At 44.9% G+C, this 20065-nt stretch overlaps 1 protein-coding gene across 3 annotated transcripts in view; it reads right to left on the bottom strand.

Annotated features, from left to right (window-relative positions):
- The window catches only part of RFFL (ring finger and FYVE like domain containing E3 ubiquitin protein ligase), a gene marked incomplete at both ends in the record, with an annotated part of 45751 nt that overhangs the window by 4350 nt on the left and 21336 nt on the right, over positions 1 to 20065 (bottom strand). The window contains 3 exons of one of the 3 annotated variants that reach the window (XM_084236800.1): positions 603 to 686; positions 3518 to 3931; positions 11019 to 11206. In XM_084236800.1, coding sequence (XP_084092926.1) covers positions 603 to 686; positions 3518 to 3931; positions 11019 to 11206 — 686 coding nt within the window. Of the gene's footprint in view, positions 1 to 602; positions 687 to 3517; positions 3935 to 11018; positions 11207 to 20065 lie in introns of those variants that run through there. The other 2 variants (XM_084236801.1, XM_084236802.1) reach the window with 2 other exon arrangements.

The raw sequence follows: 20065 nt of genomic DNA, 5'->3' as shown, positions 1-20065 counted from the left end.
CAAGCGGCTTACCTCTGAGCCTGTTTGCCCCTCCACAGAGAGAGCAATACCACCACACAGGTTGCACACAATCCTATGAAGATTAAATGTGGCAGCACAAGAAACCACTAGCATGGAGCTGGCCTCTCTCTAGCGAGTTCTGCTTTCCTGTGGAAGAAGCAGACGTCCCTCGTAAGCAACCTCGACCCTATCTCTGTGGCCCAGAGGGCTGAGGCCTGAACTCCCTCTCATCTTTCCTCCTGTCCGACCTCCTTCCTCTGACAATGGTTACTGTGTGCTAGAAGCAGAAGAAAAGGACAAGATTTGCACAGTGGCACTAAGAACCTGCCTTCTGGCGGCTCTTAGAAAAACAAAAGACTGGAAACATAATGGCCCAGGAGGCTCCCTGGTCTCCACTGTGAGCTCACAGCTGCTCACTGACACCCCGACAACTTTGAAGGTTAATCTGGAACGTTAACACTAAACTCCACCCCTGAATGCAGCATCTTGCGACTATCATAGGTGGATCTCTCTCCACTTCTGAGTTTGCTGAGCTGTTCCGAATAACAGTCAAAACACCAGTGAAAGGGCAAAGGCAAAAGCAGACATGAGCAGAGCCCCACCTGGGTCTCATCCTCAGCAGGTGCTCTGGCTGTGCTCTCCAGGTAGACGGGTTCCTCTTGGTCCTGAGACACATGGCCATTGGCCTGTGGGAAGAGAAAGGTGCCATCACATCCACAGAGATGTCCCAGGGCTTGGCGTGGGCCTCTTTCCAGAACATACCATGTCCAAAACGCCTTCCCGTCTCCCCCAGAGATCTGGAGTCTCATACAACAGCATTGTAGCGCCTGTGCTTTATTAATGACTTTGTCAGAAAGAAAAACAATACAAATGGATTTCAACTCTAGAACAAGTGTATTAATTCTGTCCACCACCAGGATAGCATTAGCCACACACTGTCAATTTAGTCTCAGCCTGAACGCTCCAAGTAAAGAAAATCACATGTCCACTCCACTGCGGGACTGCTTTTAACTTCAAGAATTTTTCTTGACAATGACCAACACTGTCCTCCCTGTAACTTCCACCCACCACCTCCAGTCCTTCCCCTCAGTCTATGATTTTTTTGCAAACTGTTCATATCACATCTTCCCTTTCTCCTCACTAAATCTCCCTGACTTCCTCATCTGGCCCAGATGAGACGACGTTTCCAGACCCACACTACCCTACTCCCACTCTTCTGGCCAGTCTCTGTCCTCACATCCTCGAAATGGGTTTCAACCGGAGGGGCACACTACAAAAAGAGCTGTCTTGAAATCTAGTAAAAAATTATTTTCATGCATCTAAGAATTTATTAGCCTAAGACTATAAAAGACAAATGACTCTGCTTAAGGAGTTTCATTCTGCTTAGGATTCTAATTCTCAAGCGTCCTCCTAGGTACTTCTTCAGGTTTTGCCAGAGTAGTTACAACTGTGAGCCTCCTAATCCCATCACCTTTTAAGTCACAAACTCCTTAACCAGGCTCCTCCACCCATTGCTCCTTCCAAAGGGGCTGGGAAACCAGTCACCCCAGATACTGGAGCTAAGTAAGAAGAGGTCAGCAGCTACAACAGAAGAGTAGAAATCACCACCACCAAGTCCAACGATTGTCAGATGATGGTGAGTTCACTTGCACAGCACACGTGTCTGGGGCTGCAGCACCCAACACAGCGTCCTCATCGACACCTCTACTTTTCTCTTAGCTATTTGTAAGCTGTACCCTCTAGCCTCCAAAATAGTATCATCTTCAAGTCACAAAAAGATTTGCAGCACCTAACCTGTTCCTTAGACAACTTTTGTATATCCCTTTTCCTCATGCTGCAAAGCATTCTCTTTTCAGTTTATCAACAGGCTAAAGGAAACTCAATAAATTCTTTTCAGTTTTGCTTATTCCACACACTTGCTTCCCTAGCAACTGTTGCTAGGGCATTAAAGATAAAAGAAAGTGCCCTGGGAGAGCAAGCACCTCAAGACTTGCATGTATTCTAGGTACAGCTCACTTGAGGAATTTCAGGGATCCTTACACAAAGTATTTCACTTCTCCATGTCCATTACTCTGCCTTGAAAAAATGCAGGTCTCAGCAGAACAGGGCATGTGAGCTGACATGAAGGCCCTTGGAAAACATCAGAGGAAAAGTACCCACTGTAAGCTGGTATGGAGTATGACCTGTAGGTACAGTCTGGAATATTCTGGTTAATGACAGGAAGTTTGTGACCTCCTTTCGCTGAAAAACTCACCAGAAGGTTCTTCAGGGAAAAAACTATTTTCCCAAGGTCCTCTTCTAATTGCCCATGATCAGTGAGGCGTATTCAAAAGAACCAAGCCAAGAGAAGCCATAGTGGAGGTAAAGCCTACCTGGCAGATAAGAGAGCTCAGGAAAGAGCTAAAGGCAGCAGGGTGAAGACATGTCAGCAGGGAGCTAGATGAGTTTACAGCAGATAAATTAGACTGTTACATTGGCCTTTATGCCGTGGTGCCTGCCAGGAGCTGAATCAGGGGGTCCGGTCCTGGCCCAGGAGGTGATCACGAACGACAGGCAGCAGCCACCCACATCCTGCATGCAGACTGACAACACGAGCACTATGCCAGCTCTAAGCAGCTCAGAGCTCATTAGATGGTATATCACGCCAGCCAACTGTCCTAACAACTTGGCAAGAGGAAAAGTGGTGTGGAAGGACTAATTCCATCTATCATGGAGGGCTCAAAGTCTGCCCAAGGTGACCATGGAGCCAGTGGGGAACCGTATCTTCTGGGTCCTGGCCTCCCCTGTGTTGCCAAGCCATCTAACAATAGGGCCACTAAGGCACTGAGGGCATCCATGAGACCCTGCCAGCTGGTCCAACCCTCTGGCCTCGCTCTAATCCAATAGTTGTTTTGCATTCCCACCTTTCCTCTTCAAGGACTTTCTAAGGACAGAAAATCCTGTTCTTGGTACTTCTTCAGGCGTTGCCATCAGCAGGCCCTCCTGGGAGGGTAGGGCAGCTCACTGCCAACACTAAGCTAAGCGCTGCCTGAAGCAGCCTCCATGTTCATCACGGTGTCCCCCCACTGGCCTGTCCCCCTCCCCCTCCAGGTTCCTTCTTCTTTCTATGATGATAAATAACTAAGGAACCAAGTTGCATATCCAGCTAAGGCAGGCCACAACAAAGGTAAGTTGGAGGACAAGCTGAATAGAACTAAATTTGGAATGCTAATGATAAGTTCTTTTGAAATATGTCTGAAACAGAATTTTTTTTGAAATGTCTGACTGGGCTGTGTATTTCTTATACACATCTCCACCCCCCCACACACACACCCTGCTCTCCCCCCCCCCACCATGTACTATCATCTCTGAAAAAAGCGAAAACATAATTCTAGTGTCCAGAAAACATCATTCATTCATCATCAGTAAGGAGAAACGCCTCACACAGTCAAGACTCTTAACCTCACACCCTACTCCCACAAGGCAGGCAGGAGAGGAAACGAGCCCTCAAGCTGGCAGCGAGTGCAAAGGGACATACCTGCTGATTCTCCTGAGCCCGGGCCAGGGGAACAGAGGTGGCCTGTGCCGGTGAGGAGGCGGGGAGGCTGGGTGAGGTAGGAGGCGCTGTGCTGGTGTGCGGCTGGGTCAGGAAGGCCTGCTGCTCGGGGAAGTCTGGGGACAAGGTGGGGGCACGAGTCCTGCCCTCCTGGGAGGTGACGGGCTGCTGGCCAAGCACCAAGAGCACCAGCTCCTCTTTCTCCCGGCACATGTCTGTAGAGATGTCATGGAGGCTCAGATAGTCCCGCAGGTCCTTCACCTTCATCTTCATGAGCTCTTCTCGCTGAAAGGCCGTGGCTCGGAATCGTTGGCAGAGAAGGCAGAGACGGGGCCCATTCCCCTCTTGGCTCGAACAGATCATGCAGAAATTTTTCTTACAGTCCAAGCAGGTCTGCTGCTTAGAGCAAGAGGCACAGGACACCATGTCAGATTGTGAGAACAAGACAAAGAATGGGATGGGACCTGACAGCTGCCAAACCTACGGAGACCTCTGTGGTGTTGCACATTCTGAGTGAGTAGCACCTGTGTATCCATGTACAGGATGCTACATTTATTTTTCCATTGGAGGCTTATTTTATTCATTTTACTGACAGGAAAAATGAATGCTATTAATTATGACTATCATCAGTTTTATAATCAAAAAGCCCTGTATTAAGTCTCCCTCCTACATTTCCTGTGGTATCACCTTGGTGAAGTAACTTAGCTTCTCTGGTCCTCAGTTTCCTCATCTGTAAAATGGGGGTGACAACAGTTATCTAACTCTTTGGATAGTTGTAAATTAACAGACAACACCCTTGCTTGAGTGTTAAATGTTTTATTACTGTTGCTAGGAAAAACAAGCTAATGATGACAGCCAGGACTCAAATTCTAAACTATGATTCTTTCTACTTTATTGCTGAGACAAGAAATACATAAAGGCGGGCCTCCCTGGTGGCACAGCGGTTGAGCACTGTGTTGCGAAGCTGCCCGCAGCCTCTGCAGGGCTGGTTTGATCCCCGGCTGCTCCCCGGCCACCGGAGGAGGGTCCTGCATGGTGCACAGACCTCTCCTGCCGCCCGCTGCTCCCCTCTGCAGTGTACTTCGGTCCCTCTGCCTGCTCTGCTCCCTGTTCTGGCTCTGGTGAATTCTCTCACCCTCCTGTGCTTCTACTGTACCCAGTGCTTGTATAAATAAATAAATAAATCTTTAAAAAAAAAAAAAAAAGAAATACATAAAGGTTAGCAGGTGGTGGTGGTAGTCACAATTAATATTATTAATTAAATTTACTGAGGCACAACTATAGGTAGAAGGATACTTAGCTTGCCATTTGCTTCTCAAAGAAACCCCTCAAATTAAGTATTCAAGTACTTAGCATCACAAAGCATCAGAGGCCTAAGGAGATTTTATTCAAGGGCAGGCAGGGGATGAGGTCTGCAGGAGTTCAGTGCCCACAATCATGCTCTTTCCCTGGGTCACGCTTCCTAATTCAGCCCCTGCAATGATGCAGTTCTAGTGAGTCAAAGGCCTGGCTCTCCATCTTCAAACTCCTGAGCCAATGCCCCATCCTCAGGAGCTGGTGTCCAGGTTCCCCCATCCCAGGAAGGCAATTCAGTGGTACAGAAGAGCATATCCAAGACAAATATTTAGACAGCTCCAGGAGGCCTCTGGACATGATTAGTGAATTCTCATTTGTAAAAGTACAAAGTGTCTCAGATGGGTGACAAGAGTGCCTGGCAGGCAAGCTGGTACTGCCTGGCAGTAACTACTCCCACAATCATAGACAATACAACACTGCAAGGCTTACTCAACTCACAGGAAGCCTATCCCCAGCCTCTTGCCCCATAGACTGAGCGAGCAGTGACATCTGTTTGGGGGCTCTTCTGGCCAAGACTGGTCATGTTCCCACAGAAGTAACTCCTAGGCATGCTGGGATGATCCTGGGAGGCACACTCACTAATCTTTCAAAGAAACACTTTTCAACCCATGGTGACATAGACATTACATATTTCTGCTCCCCCTTTTCTAAGTATAGAAAGCTATGCAAGCTAAAAAGAATGCCCAAGAGACTTGTATGCCCATAGTAGAGCTCACAGGTACTCTGGTGTGAGGTGGAGGTGTTAAGTCTGCATGGCCAAGAGGTCTATTGAGTTTTATCTGTGTCACTTGTGTAAGTGAAGGAAAACGGACAGCATGTTACCACCCAGTTTGCCTAATAATACTTAGAAGGCGTTGCAATATATATTAAACATCCTCATTCTCTACACAGATATAACCACACAATAAAATGTTCAGAGACTAACTTGAAAGGATGCATGGCTGCACCGGCAACATAACGGTTCTGGGACTAGCAGCCACCCAGGTGGAAATAGATGCTTTGAGGTATTGGGGGCTTATTCATATCTAAAGCTTTTCTATCGGGAAATGAAATGTGTTTAGGATGAATGATAGCGAAATGAAGAGGCTTCGGTGCCATAAAGCTGTAGGCCCTGACATGGAACACTGCCTCAGTCACTGCAGTCTGAAAAGACATAGCTTGACACAATTAAAAAGCCCCACGTTGCTCAATCAGTCAGATTTAAACAACTCTCTATTCTTTCTTCAAACATGTGAGGTTTAGTGGATGAAGATCAGAATGCAATGACAGCAACCCAGCTTCTTGGTGTCCCAGCTCACCGGGGACTCTGAAGTAAGCCTGCATGTGAAACACACCCTAAAAGCTCAGTTTGCAGAGGAAGGAGAGAAAAAAGGAAAAAGGGGGAAAAAATAGTTGTCAACAAACATATGCTGAATGAACAAAGGGAACACCTATGTACAAACTCCAGCAAAGGCTGCAAACAAACTCAGTAACAAGGTAGCATGAAAGATGAACTAGCAGAACCATGTGCCTGCAGAAATGCCAGGAGAACTGCACTGCCAACATCAAAAAGTCCAGGAGGTAGTGCCCTTCAGGGGGCCTGCCTGTTTTGCTCCCCTTTGCCAACCTTTCCTTCTCTTATTCCTGAGCCCTCTCCACACATATTTCCTAACCCAGACCTGGCTCACTTTCATACCCTACAGCCTCTTCTACAGGCATTCCTTCTTGTGGCCCGCTGGGAGGGAAAATGGCAGCCTGGGAAAGGACACGGTTAGGAGTAAATCCAGCCAGTCACTTCCTGGCTAAGGGAACTAGTGTAAAACGTAACCTCCCAGATCTTTGAAGGCAGACGGTCAACCCACCTCTAAGGACTGATGAAGTGTCCACTGAGATCACAGGGTGGGCACTCAAGAAAAGGCACCAGTTACCTTGTATCTGTCCCTGTCCCTGTCACCTGTCTCAGAGGTTCCACTGGTCCTAGGAGTCGCTCCACTCTCCACTCTCCATTCCCCACTCCCGGATCTTGGTGTCTCTTCCATGTTTCCAAGCACAGCCTCCTCCTCCTCCTCAAACTGGTACAACTAAAGAGGCGAGGGCCAAACTGCCTCCAAATCTGGCAAGGCTGCTGCTAAACCACGTGTAGGTGTTACCAGAACAGATAGATATTTTGTTTGTGGCAAAATTACAGCCTGCCTTTTCTCTCCAAGACCAGAAACTCCAAGGCAGCAGGGGATGTTCTCTCTGTAGAGTCCTTAATGCCATCTGTGTCCTGTACTCAAAGAGCATTCACAAAATACTGACCACAATGAAGCAAAGAAAAAAGGACAGCAGAATCCATGTAGTCATTTCAGTTCAACCACTTCTAGAAAAGACATTTTAAAATCTTGCAGCTGTTAAATGCCAAACCCTTAAGATAAGAATGTTGATCCACTTAAGCATGAAATTACAAATGAAAAATTCTCATAGGAGACAACATGCTTAATATTCACAAAGTTCATTGTGAACCGCACAGAATTCACACATTTCTGGCAAGAAAATAGTATCACAACGACCACCTTTCCATCCAAATTGGAACTCCCCTCTCACCCTAAGAGCGCTTCTTGCTACAGAAGCTTTTTAATCTCTGTACTACTGCATATTTGCCCCATCTGCAAGCTCCGTGATTTTTTCCATCTCCATCTCCTTAGCCCAGGCAATGGACCACATACATTAGATATACAGTAGAGAGTCAATAATTTATTTTCCAAGGAATAGAGGGAATTTCCTTATTATAAATCACTACCCTCTTCTAGCATCCGGGAGGTGATCCTGTCGTCTTCACTTGACCTCCTTCTCGTGCATTTCACCTGTTTTCATTGCTGTATGTCCTTATATCTTCGTAGCTAAGTACTTTAGTGTCTGAGTCTTGGATTTTTCATCTGTAAAATGGGTGAACAAATACTACACACAGGAGCAGACATGAAAAGGTGCTTACTAAGTGGTAGCTACATGGCTCAGTCAGTCACCACCCTAGGCCAGGCGTGGAGAACTCACCAGCTGCACAAGGGCTTCCAAAGTGCTATTCCTACCACTCTACCCCAACTCCCTCCTGCTGCAGCTGCATCACTCTACCTGAAACAGAAATGATCATGCCTGCCTTTGTTCAAAATCTTCCTGAAGGTTCCTTGTGGTCTGGTGTCCACAAACTCTTTACCATGGCAGTCATGGCCCGTAACTGCCTCACCCCAACCCGACCCTAATTTCTCAAGCACCCTGCACTCTGTTCACATAGGCCACTCACAGTTCACAAATGTATCCCACACTTGTCCTACATCTGGTGCCTTTACTTTTTTGCTTTGCAACTCAAGCTTTGTTCGTCTAGCAAGAATTATCACCTATGCCTCCAAATGCTAGTACCTGATTCTTTATAAATGGAATCTTCCCACTTTGAAAAGAGAAACTGTCTGGACTGCCTATTCTTATTTGAATTGTTCTTAACTCAACTGTCCAATAAGGTTACAATAAAAAGTTCTGTTTTCTACTTGCTATATGTCAGTCACTATTCTAGGCACCAGGGACAAAGTTGTAAGCAAAACTGACAAAATCAGTGATGCTATGTACCATTTGAGAAGATGGGCAATCCACAAACATGTATATATGGGGCCTCCCCTGGTGGAGCAGCGGTTCAGCGCTGGGCTGTGAAGCTGCCCACAGCCTCAGCAGTGCCGGTTCGATCCCCCGTCACCAGTGAGGGTCCCGCATGGCGCGACAGACCTCTCCTGCCACGTCCACTGCTCCCCTCAGCAGTGTATTTCGTCAGTCTGCCTGTTCTGTTCCCTGCTCTGGCTCTGGTGAATCCTCTCACCCTCCCGCACTTCTGACTGTACCCAGTGCTTGTACAAATAAATAAATCTTCAAAAAAACAAACATGTATGTATGATGTGGTGATAATCACTATAAAGAAAAATAAAGTATGTTCCCCACCAGACCTAGCTGTTACTCTCTTCTCTCTGGGGAAGGTTTCTTATTCACATCCTGTCTTCTAACTTAGCAGTGTCAAGAAATTGCTAGAACCCCTGCTTCTCACCGATTTTCTTTTTTTTTCTTATTTTTAAAGATGTATTTATGCATACAAGAGTTGGGGTGTAAGCCAAAGGTGCAGGGGTGGTGGTGAGAGGATTCACCAGAGACAGAGTGGGGAGTAGAACAGGCGGATCTACTGAAATACACTGTTGAGGGAAGCGGTGAGCGAGACAGGAGAGGTCTGCTGCCCCGTGTAGGTTAGCTCCCTGGCCAGGGATTAAACTCGTGCTGCCATGGCTGTTGGTAGCTTTATAATGCTGAGACTTAACCCCTTGCACCATGAGGGAGTCCCCCTTCTCTCAGATTTTCAACATGTTTGACAAGCTGAGCCCCAAGTTTGGATCACCACCAACACCTTTTTGCTCTTTTACCATCTCCATTCCAGGGCACAACTCACGTTGAAGAAAATAGGTTCAAATAACCTAGTGCAAATTCACCTGCCTCATTTAAAAAAGGGTCTTTCGTATTCCTTTCTGAACAACGACTTTGCCACTTTTACCAGCAGTTGTTCCTAGAATTTCTCAAGCATAAAATAATGAAAACAACCAGCCCTTGGCCATTCAACAAACTCTTGATGTACCTAAGGAGGCCTTGAAAATACTACTTAGATAAAGAGAACAATTTCTTTGTAATATGTTTACAAACAACAGTTCGTATTTCACAGACTGTTCAATAAGGTTATGCATTTGAAATGCCAAGCTCAGTGCCTAGCACATGACAGGTACCCAATAACTATGCCCCACCTGCTGCCTCATCGAAAAGGCTAAATGGCCATGAAGTACCTCGTGCTTTCTCCTCTGCTTCAGTCTCGACCTATTGACTCAATCTTTCAGAGGGGCGCCTCAGCCCATCAAGTTATAGATCCAGGGCCCCCTGCCACTACTCTAGTTGAGTTCTCATAGTGACTGGGCAGCCAGGTAAATCATAGCAATGTGCCCACCTTCACAGCACTAATGACACTTAGGCCAAATGCCACCCACAGACAAAATGCCAATGCACTGGTCCTCCACCACCTTCCTGGTAAAGAGGGTGGGAGGTCAGCGCTTCAAGCTGCAGAAATTCTGATGTGCGGAATGTCTTCTGGGAGATAGCTTTGGGCCTCAGAACTGTGTTTGAAAACTGGACCTGCCATTTAATAACTGTGTGCTCTTGGGGCACTACCTAAGTAGAAGGATAAGGATGAGTATCTTTAATGTCTCTCAAGCTATTTGTGAGGAACTTGACACAGAGAGTTTTTCCCTTTTAACTGCTACTCTAAGTCTCAGTTTCTCAGATATAAAATGAAAATCTAGGGACCCTAAAACCAATGTCATGGAGTTACTACATCAGAATTAATGCTTTAAATTGTCCCTGGTATATAGTAGATGGTCTAAAAAGTGTATTTTTTTCTTTCAAATTTCCCATTATCACCATTTTAACATGACTTTCTGACCTGCAAGCCTCACATTCTGCAGAAGAATGCAGAATGTAGGAATTCCTTCTCTAGTTCAGGGTTTACCTTCAGCCCCAGTCATTCCTGACCATAGAGAATGGTGGTCACTTCACTTCTGCCTTGATAATCTGGAAAGCAAAGCTGCTGGCCTCGAGTAAAATCTGCTACTGTAAATAGGCTCCAGTCTTCGACTTGTTAGGGTCTTGATGTACCTGAGGCATCCCTGACATTGCCTTTGACAAGAAGAACAAATTAACCTGCAGTCAGGCTTTTCATGGTGGCAACCAATAAAGGAGCTAACACTGCGTGCCTGTCATTACCCAAGCATTGTGCTGGACACCCTTCACAGCTTATTTTATTCTTGCAACACTATGAAATGGGTACAATCACTCTAGAGATGGGGAAAATGAACCTCAAGAGGTCAAATCCCACAGTAAGTAGAAAAGCTGCCATCTGAATTTAGGTCTCCTTAGCTCCAAATCAAGATTGAGGTCCTGGGCTTTGCTTACTTAGCTCTTCTTCTGTACTTTCCTGACAGAACAGGTCTGTATAATCAGCATTGCTCAGCAAAGGCAGTGTGGCAGGAGTTGGAGAGGGAGTCAGCAGGCTTACCTGAGAGCCTGAGGCTGTAGCACCAAAATAGGCAACACTTACCTTCCTGGCCATGTTCGCAAAGTGGGCCCCACAGGCCTTGCAGCTTGGTTCTGAGCCTGATGGAGAAGGGAAGGAGCTGTAGCCAGGGTTGGAATAGGCCTGTGTCCTGGCTCCCTGGGGTGGTGGGGCCTCCTCAGGCTGTCCATCCAGGCAAAACCAGTTGCAGCAGGTTGCCCACATGATAAAATCTGATGCAAGGGAGAAAGGGGAAAAGGCTAGAGTTAAGACACACCTCGAGTGCTGTTTAACTCCCAAGGGCATAGGTGTGCAGGGATACTCAATCCACACCTGCATCAGAGCTGAGGCGAGAGTCCCCTCCTCTATCACCACAATTGCCATTGCACTTAAGAGGTGAGTATAGACACCTAGGCTGTGAGGACAACACCGGCTGCCAAGTTAGCACACTAAGTTGGAAAGGCTGCTGATCTCCGGGTTTAATCTGAGATCTAACGTCAAAGAAAATCTTTTCCTGCCCCACCAATTACAAGTAGCCTAACACTCACTTTATTCTGGAACCTGGCTTTGCCCTTAAAATTCAGACAGAACTTTATTATACACACACTCTGGCCATGGACGGAGGCATTATTTCCTTTCTGTCGACGAGACAACTCAGGCTCAAAGAAGTCAAGGTCACAAGGCTAATGAATAGAGAACTGAGATTCTGAAAACGCAGGCCTTTTAACTCTAAACCTCGATGTTCTTTTCCCTATTCCACCTGCCCCTTGGCTTTCCCTCCTCTGTGGGCAGCACTCTTACATTTGTATCTTCAATCCTACCTAAGTTCCTTCACAGCACCTGTAACAGTTTCTTGCACAGATATGTTTACCCTTTGTTCTCTACCACTGAACCATCAATTCCTTCAGAGCAGGGACCACTTCTTATTTATGTCTGCACTACACCCTGGCAGAGTGGTGCACACAGCAGATACTCAGCAAATGTTTGTGTCTTTGCTGAATCAGTACCTCTGTGGGCTTATTAAGAGATTTTGGATTATTATCCCCATTCTACATATCAAATACAAGTACTAGGAACAAAGAGGATACAATCCCTCAAATGTTAGAGTTACATAAAGATGGCAAGAGGGTCCACTAAAATGCCAAGCATTGTTGTGATAAAGTAAGAGTGTGCTTTTCTCAGTAGACCAAGGCAGGCAATATTGGACACTTTGAACCTGAACTCACTGCACAGAGATAATAAATATAACTTTAGGAGTTATTACTCAATAACCAGTTCACACAAAATAACGATACTTTCTGTTCTGCCTCCTGACTCACTGAAAATGCCTTTGTTAAAAGATGTTAAGCTGGGAGGAACTAAGAAGCCAACTGGCTTCTTCAGAGGAAAAGAGAGAGGTCCAGCAGGGGGAAGCAACTGCCTGGTCCACAACGCTCCAGCCCAAGGCCTTTGTAGCTTCCTGTGACAGAATTCACTCACTTCAGTGGGTGTGTCTGAGTAACACCTGTGTTCCCTCTCCTGGGACCCCCCACGGGAACGGGAACCACCACAGTCACTGCCGTGCCCGGCAGGTAGGTGGCTCAACAGGACCACTGGATGAACGAATCACACAGTATTTAGATCTTCACTAACCACTTACTTGTTCCATTGCCTACCCATTTGTTTCCAGCCCACACCTTGCTGTTTTGTTCTCCACAGCACTTAATGTCATAGCACCCTCTCTAAAAATGCAAGTAAGATCACAAAACCTCATGGCCTGAATCCCTAATAGAGTCCCATTACATACAGGAGAATGTCCAGACTCCTTCCCATGCAGTACAAGGTTTTTAATGGCTGCTTCTTTATTTGCTGTACCCTCACCCATCCCTAGCCCTTACTCTTGTTCCATCCAAACATTCTGTAGTTTCTTTAATGTAATGGTGCATGCTGTTTGTTTTTTCTTGAAAATTTCCTTTATTCTTGGCTTTCTGGTAAATTCCAAAATATCCTCATATCAGCATATGTGTGGCCATCTCATTTGGAAAATCTTACGCTTACGCCTCCACCTCTAAGGAGCTGATCACTTCCATCTTTGTAACCCCCACACACTGTACAAGCATATTAACACACACTGATTATCCTAAAATTTCAATTTCTGGTTTTACATTTCTAGTTCCCCTCCTAGACCATCAACCCCTTCTTGGGGGTATGTACCCATTCACCTGGCACTGGCAACAGCAAGACATGGCTTCCATAAAGGTTGGATGCATGAATGAGTACAAGTTTTGACAGGAGTTAGTGAATTACTCATAATTCTGTCTCAGGGCTGGTCAAGTCCTCCTCCCTCCTCCCACTTCATACAGTTATTTGACAAATCCTGCTAATTCTGTGAAAGAGCTATTTACCTCTTTTGGGGTCAAGGCCAGAAAGCCAAATAATAATTGTGGTGAAATTCCTTACATTTTACCTGTGCCTTCCCCGAGAAATTGTAACTAAAGCACTGTTACAATGCTGGTAGCTGCCACTATGTTCATTTAGTGCTTCATAGCCTGGAGAATATCCAGATGAGAAAAATGAAGTACAGGAAGGGTATGACTTGTTAGAGGTCAGCAACACACAGTTTATAAGTTATAGAGCAGGACTTGGGACCCGGGTCCTTTGATTCCAGATTCTACGTTCTTTGTGTAAGTCAGATGCTCCTGTCAACAGAAGATGCAAAGAATTATAAAATTCCTCTTTCAGAGGGCTCCTGCTCCACTGTTGTGGCCAATAAATAACCTTGCCAACAAAGAAACTCTTTTATTTAGTGGTTCTTTGCTTTATTAATCCATGTGAACTATTAACTGCAAGTAAGGCAGATTAGGTCCCTGTCTTCTGGGAACTTGAGTCTTCAGACAAGTAATAGTGAGTCAGAGGGAAATGTTCTTGGTGTGTAGGCAATGGAACAAGTAAGTGGTTAGTTAAGATCTAAATACTGTGTGATTCATTCATCCAGTGGTCCTGTTGAGCACGGCCACCTACCTGCCGGGCACGGCAGTGACTGTGGTGGTTCCCGTTCCCGTGGGGGGTCCCAGGAGAGGGAATACAGGTGTTACTCAGACACACCCACTGAAGTGAGTGAATTCTGTCACAGGAAGCTACAAAGGCCTCGGGCTGGAGCCATGTGGACCAGGCAGTTGCTTCCCCCTGCTGGACCTCTCTTTTCCTCTATAAAATGACCAAGGTGGAGCCAGTTGGCTTCTTAGTTCCTCCCAGCTTAACATCTTTTAACAAAGGCACTTTCAATTAGTCAAGAGGCAAACATGAGGCCTGAGCCTAAGAGAAATGTCATAGATCTTTGACAGTACTGGCAAGATTGTTAATTGGCCAAAGAGGTTGGGGAAGGAGAAGAGAAAACAGTCTTGGAAAAATCCCAGGGTCTCTGAATTACACAATAGGAAAGAGAGTGTGATCTTTAAGCTAGGATAAAGGCTTCAGGAGGAGGTATGGGGGTCGGGGAGGTTAAGAACATGAGTCTTGAACCCGTGGGACATAACCATGAATATACAGTACAAGGTTGGGGGCGGGGGGGGGGGGGTCGGGTGGTTATCAGTTGAAGATAAGGGTTTGAAAACCCTCAGCCTTCTGGAAGTATGTAGAGCCAGAAGACTGATTAGACAGTCTGGATCAGAAGAGAAGAGATAGAATGCCTGGGGGGAACCCTGAAAACCCCTGGTCTGAAGGGCAAGCAGAGGAAAGCCAGCCAGCAGCAGCAGAAGGAAGAATGCTCAGAGGTGGGAGAACCTGAAGAGTATTTTGAGTTTCAAAAGGAAATCATCAAGGCTGTCAAGCGATCCAGAGAGTAGATTCAACAAGGAAGCCAAACACCCAGTTTTAGGAAAATGTGTGTATGATCTTTGTCTGAACAGTTTAGGAAGACAAGCTGACTGATAACCACAGACTAGCAAGTGAATGAATGAGGATTTGAAAGAATCCAAGGAAGGATATGGGCATTATTCTTTCAACAAACTTTTGACTGTGAGCAGAGAAGGGGCGAGCCAAATGCCTGGGCAGGGAAGATATCTGGAGGCTGGGGAAAGACATCAGGCACAGGTGAGGTGAGGGTGTGAGCCAAGACCAGGAGAGAGGCTTCTGACTAATGGAAAGAGAAGGCAGTAGCTGAAGAGGATCCAGAGTCACTAAGATAAATGTAGAACTTATTTATTAGGCTGGAGAGGAAACCCCCAAAGACTGAGATTATAGAGAAAGGGAAGGTGGCAAAAAATGATGGGCGTAAGAGGCAGGAGTAGGGAAAAAAAAGTGGTCATGTGACAGGTTAGTAGTTGAACTACTCCTGGGCCCTGGGCGGGAGGAAGGTTACCTTTTTCACCAGAGAGTGGTACCAAGTGGAAGACATGTAATCAAAAGTTTCCAGCACTATATAAACTTATAGCAGAGAAAAGTGAAAGAATGAAATAAGGGGAGATATATTTAACTACAAGACGAAAACTTTTCTTTCATAAGAAGTCTGCGAGTTGCAATTTTTTACATGTTACAATTTTACATGTTGTAATTTTCCTCTAACAGGTAAGAAAGAACTTTGCCACATGATGGACAGACCCCTTTAGTAACAATCAGTAGAGAGAAACTGGCCAGCAGTATACTGTATAAATTTATTAGCACTTAGTGATTGAAGTGATTAGCGATTTAAGAGCACTTAGAAAGCAGGAGATGGGCACGGGCGTACTAAAGTGATTTGGATCAGGACCTTGCCCACAGGAGATTTTGGGGCTAGTAAGGCACCACTGCTCAGTTTGGCCATACTGGTACAAGATCTTTCTTTGCTAGGTGTCCACAGAACCTACCTTTCTCAACACTGTTTTCATTTTCTCAACTTGCTTTCTAATTTTAACTGCCTGCTCTGAACAGCTCTGAAAGAAAAACTGCTGGCTTTTCTTTTAGAGGCAATTACCTACCCGTACAAGGGCTTGGCTTTGGGAGTAGATTTGAAAACTGCCATTCTGTTATTTCATGGGCCCCAGGTTTTGGTGGAGAATGGAGTCTTATCCTGAGGATGTGCTTATGTGGGGAAGGAGTTATGTAAAAACAGATGGAAAGAGTCCCTGGTGCTACAATGCCCAAGTCCTGCTCAGTTTCACAGAACAGGTTCAGCAAAATCAGCAAACTGAGCTTTTATTCTTTCTGACATATATTTAAGTACCAAAAAGAAGCATTTCAGTAAAACCACACTCTTAACAAAATGGAACATTCTAAGCCTAAATAACAACTATACTTGGGGTTATTTCAGGGAATAAAATGAAAGAATTTGTAATTTTAACACTGCCATACAAACGAAACACTTTTCTCTTGGAAATATTTTTTTCATCTCTCAGATATGTAAACATGCACACATGGCATCAGATTACTTTACTAGGGGGTTGAAAGTAGAACGAACTGTGGGTGTAACATGTCTCCCTAAGGTTACTCCTTTGAGTACCTTCACTGATCTACAAATCTCTTTCTGATCTTGAAAGAAAATCATTGACAAATCTTCACTGAGGGCTTGAAAATTCCTTCACCCTCTTCAGAAAAGATGGATTTGGCAACTTAGTTCTCAAACAGTCTTTGACTGCTCTCTTACTGTTTGTATGAAACCTGCCAGGCTCTCTTCTTCCATTCTGCCTAGAGGGGAGAATGATGGGAGATATAGGGCTGGCTGAAATGAGCAAGATAATTTACTAGTCCCTTAGTAATGAGGCAAGAATGGCTAGCTAGCACATGGAATTCTATTAGCTGGTACATCTTGGGAGACTGAGCTCTGCTGAGCAGGAACATTACAGTAAGGTGAGTGCCTAGCCCAGCAGGCTGAGTACAGTCAGAGAGGAAAGAGAGGAGATAATGTGATTTCTCCCCTATTAAGTCCAAGAATCCTAAGCAATTTTTTAAAAAACAATCACTTCTCCACTTGTTCATTTGCCCAAGACAAATACTTTTAAGCAGATCAAAGTTTGTCATGGGCTTTCCATCCAGGGAAGGGTCAGAGTGGTCTCACACTGTAGAAGGGTCAGAATGTCCATGTCCCACTAAAACTAGACACACTTTGCAGTGCAACTCCAAAACCACCTTGCTAACTGCTAACCATCAAAAACTAAGGTGGTAATGTCAATCCCAAGCCTCCCATCCAATCTGTTTTCACTGAAGCAACTCTGTGAGGTGACTACTGCAGCAACAACAGGATTGTTGTAGGTGCACAGGCGCAACATCCTGGAAGTAACAAACCTATGCCCGCTCTATAGACTTTACAAAAATCCTTTAAAAATACCTGGTTACAATGCCACAGTTCTGAAAGAACCGATAAATCACAAATTGCTAGATGTCAAGGCTTACAGAATCACCTCCAGTGTATTGAGGGGTAGTTTGCTTACTGCGACTACTGTATTCCTGGAATTGTTAAAAGCATGTATGCTGTAAGTGCATAAAGGAAAGTACCCTACATTATTGATCACTAATACACAATGGGCTTTGTTTCATCTTATATATTATCCTTAAAAAGCAATTAAAGTACAACTGCAATGGCTATGGAAGGTCATGCTGTGAAAATGTCTATCAATATCACTTAGCTACGCCTCTTTGAAATAATTGATAAGTAATTACATATTTTAAGATGTAAAGGAGAAAGTGGTCATTCTCCATTGGAAGAATGATTTTTAGGTACTACTTAGTGTTATTGCAATGATCCTCACAATTCTGGCAAGATAGATTAATTCTCCCTGTTCTTAGGGGAGAAAACCAGGGTTCAGAAGTAACTTGCTAAAGGCCAGAGCTAGAGGGTAGCAAACCCAGGATTTAAAGCTAGATTGCTTAATCCCTGAAGCCTATACTCATAAGCTCTAAGGAGAGTTCCCGATTCTTAAAAAAAAAAAAAAAAAAATCTGTCTACTCTGCAGCCCACATCCCCTGAAACTTTCATCTCCAATGACACTCTCATTAGCACACAGGTATACTTCAGAGTCAACCAGATTTTAAAAGTTTCCCTTGTCATAAGGTAAATACAAATTACAACCACAGTGTTTTACTGCCCAGCACTCACTGGATGGCTAAAATGAAAGACAAAGGCTAGATAGTGTTGCTGAGGAGACAGAGCAACTCCAACATTGCCAGAGTGTAAATTGGTACAACCACTTTGAAAATACACATACACACGCATACCCCTTAGTTTTGCAATTCCACTTCTAGGCACATAGAACAGAAATACATTCCCCCTAAGAAGTATACAGTAACATTGTTAGCCATACTACTGTCAGAGTCAAACTAGAAATGATCCAAGTGTCCATCAATGCAATGGAGAAGTAAATTACAGTATGTTGCAACAGCAACGAGAATAAACAAATTACGCTATATGAAAAAGGACAGATGAATCTTATAAATACAGTCTGAAAGACAGGTACCAATATGTACTAAATGGTCAGAATTATATAAAACTCAAACACTGGCAAACCGATTTATGGAATTAGAAATCAGGGTAGTGGTTTCCCTAAGGGGTAGGCCAGTAGATGGAAGGCCAGATTTACTTTATGAAAACTCACCAAACCGTACACTTAAAATCTGTATACTTCTCTGGTTATTAAAAGTTCATGTAGGGCCTCCCCTGGTGGCGCAGGCAGTTGAGCACAGTGCTGTGAAGCTGTCTGCAGCCTCTGCAGCGCTGGTTCGTTCCTGGCCAGCGTGCGAGGCTCCCGCATGGCGCAGCAGACCTCTCCTGTCGAGCCCACTGCTCCCCTCAGCAGTGTATTTCATCAGTCTGCCTGTTCGGCTCCCCACTTTGTCTCTGGTGAATCCTCTCACCCTCCCTTGAATCTGGCCTGTACCCCAATTTTTGTATAAATAAATAAATCTTTAAAAATAAATAAATAAAAATCTTAAAAAAAAAAAAAGTTCACATGAGTGTTAGCTTTGGCAGCACATATTTTAAAAATTGGAACAAAAAAAAAGAAAAGACTAGCCCCTGTGCAAGGATGATACAAATTTGTGAGGTGTTCTACGGTTTATCCTGTTGCCCAGCATCCTGCCACCATTTGCTGATTAACTAACTCCCAGGAAAAGCAGTGAGTCAAAACACAATGTAGGGTGCTAATTGTTTTTTTTTTTTTTTTAAAGCTTAAAAAAAAGCTTAGATGGGAGTTGTATCTAGTAAGATACTTTTAATTTTTAGAAAAACAACACCAAAATACCCATTTTGAGCCCACGTCCTTTTATCTTCTTTCCATTACATCATAATTTCTCCAAATACTGGACTCTACTTCCTCAACCTCTAATTCACTCTTCAACCTTCTCCAGTCTAGTTTGACCACTCCGCTCCATCAATTCTTTTCAAAGTCATCAAGAAATTCCAAGCGGCCAGGTCCAACTGACACTCCTCTAGCTTCACCTTACTCAACCTCCCAGCAGTACAGATACCACTGACCCTTCTCTCCTCTTTGAAACCCTTTTCCCTACACACAAAAACTGGAATGACTCCATCTTGTATCAACACCATCATGGGCCTGTGACCAATAATTGCTCTACCCTGGGAGGACAGCCAATTTCCCCAGAGTTTCTTTCATGTGTATTAACCCGTACTAGTGATCTACATGTGACTCTATTAATCTTAGAACAAAGATGCACATGGCATGTCTCCCCACCCCACCCCCGGCATCTGGCATCATTAGTCTCACACCAGAATAATCACACATACTAAGAAGGCTATAAGATGGCCTCTGTGTGGGGGCTGGTGTACATCCTGTTTCCACCTGAAGCCCTGTCCATTTGGGGCTCTGGACCAAGGACCCCCTATATGGAAGTTGCCCTTAATAAACTTCAAATGTGATTAATGGGTGTCTCTGCTTTGTTCTTTGGACTCAATTACCTTCTCAATTTGGGGTAACTTATTTGTTCCCGCAGCTGCACAGCCCCTCTAATCATTTCTTTGCTTCCAGAACTCTGTACCCTTGGTTTTCCGCTCCCTCAAAGCCTCTTTGCTAGTTCTTCCTCTTCCCTCTGTTCTTAAATGTTAGGAGTGCTTTTGTTAGGGGGAAAAGGATGTCCCAAAGCAAATTCCATATAGGCTTTGTGGACTCCACCCCCACCCCAGGTCA

The sequence above is a fragment of the Talpa europaea genome, assembly GCF_964194135.1.
Source record: "Talpa europaea genome assembly, chromosome: 7".
In the NCBI taxonomy this organism is placed as follows: domain Eukaryota; kingdom Metazoa; phylum Chordata; class Mammalia; order Eulipotyphla; family Talpidae; genus Talpa; species Talpa europaea.
This window is presented reverse-complemented; position numbering and strand designations above follow the sequence as displayed.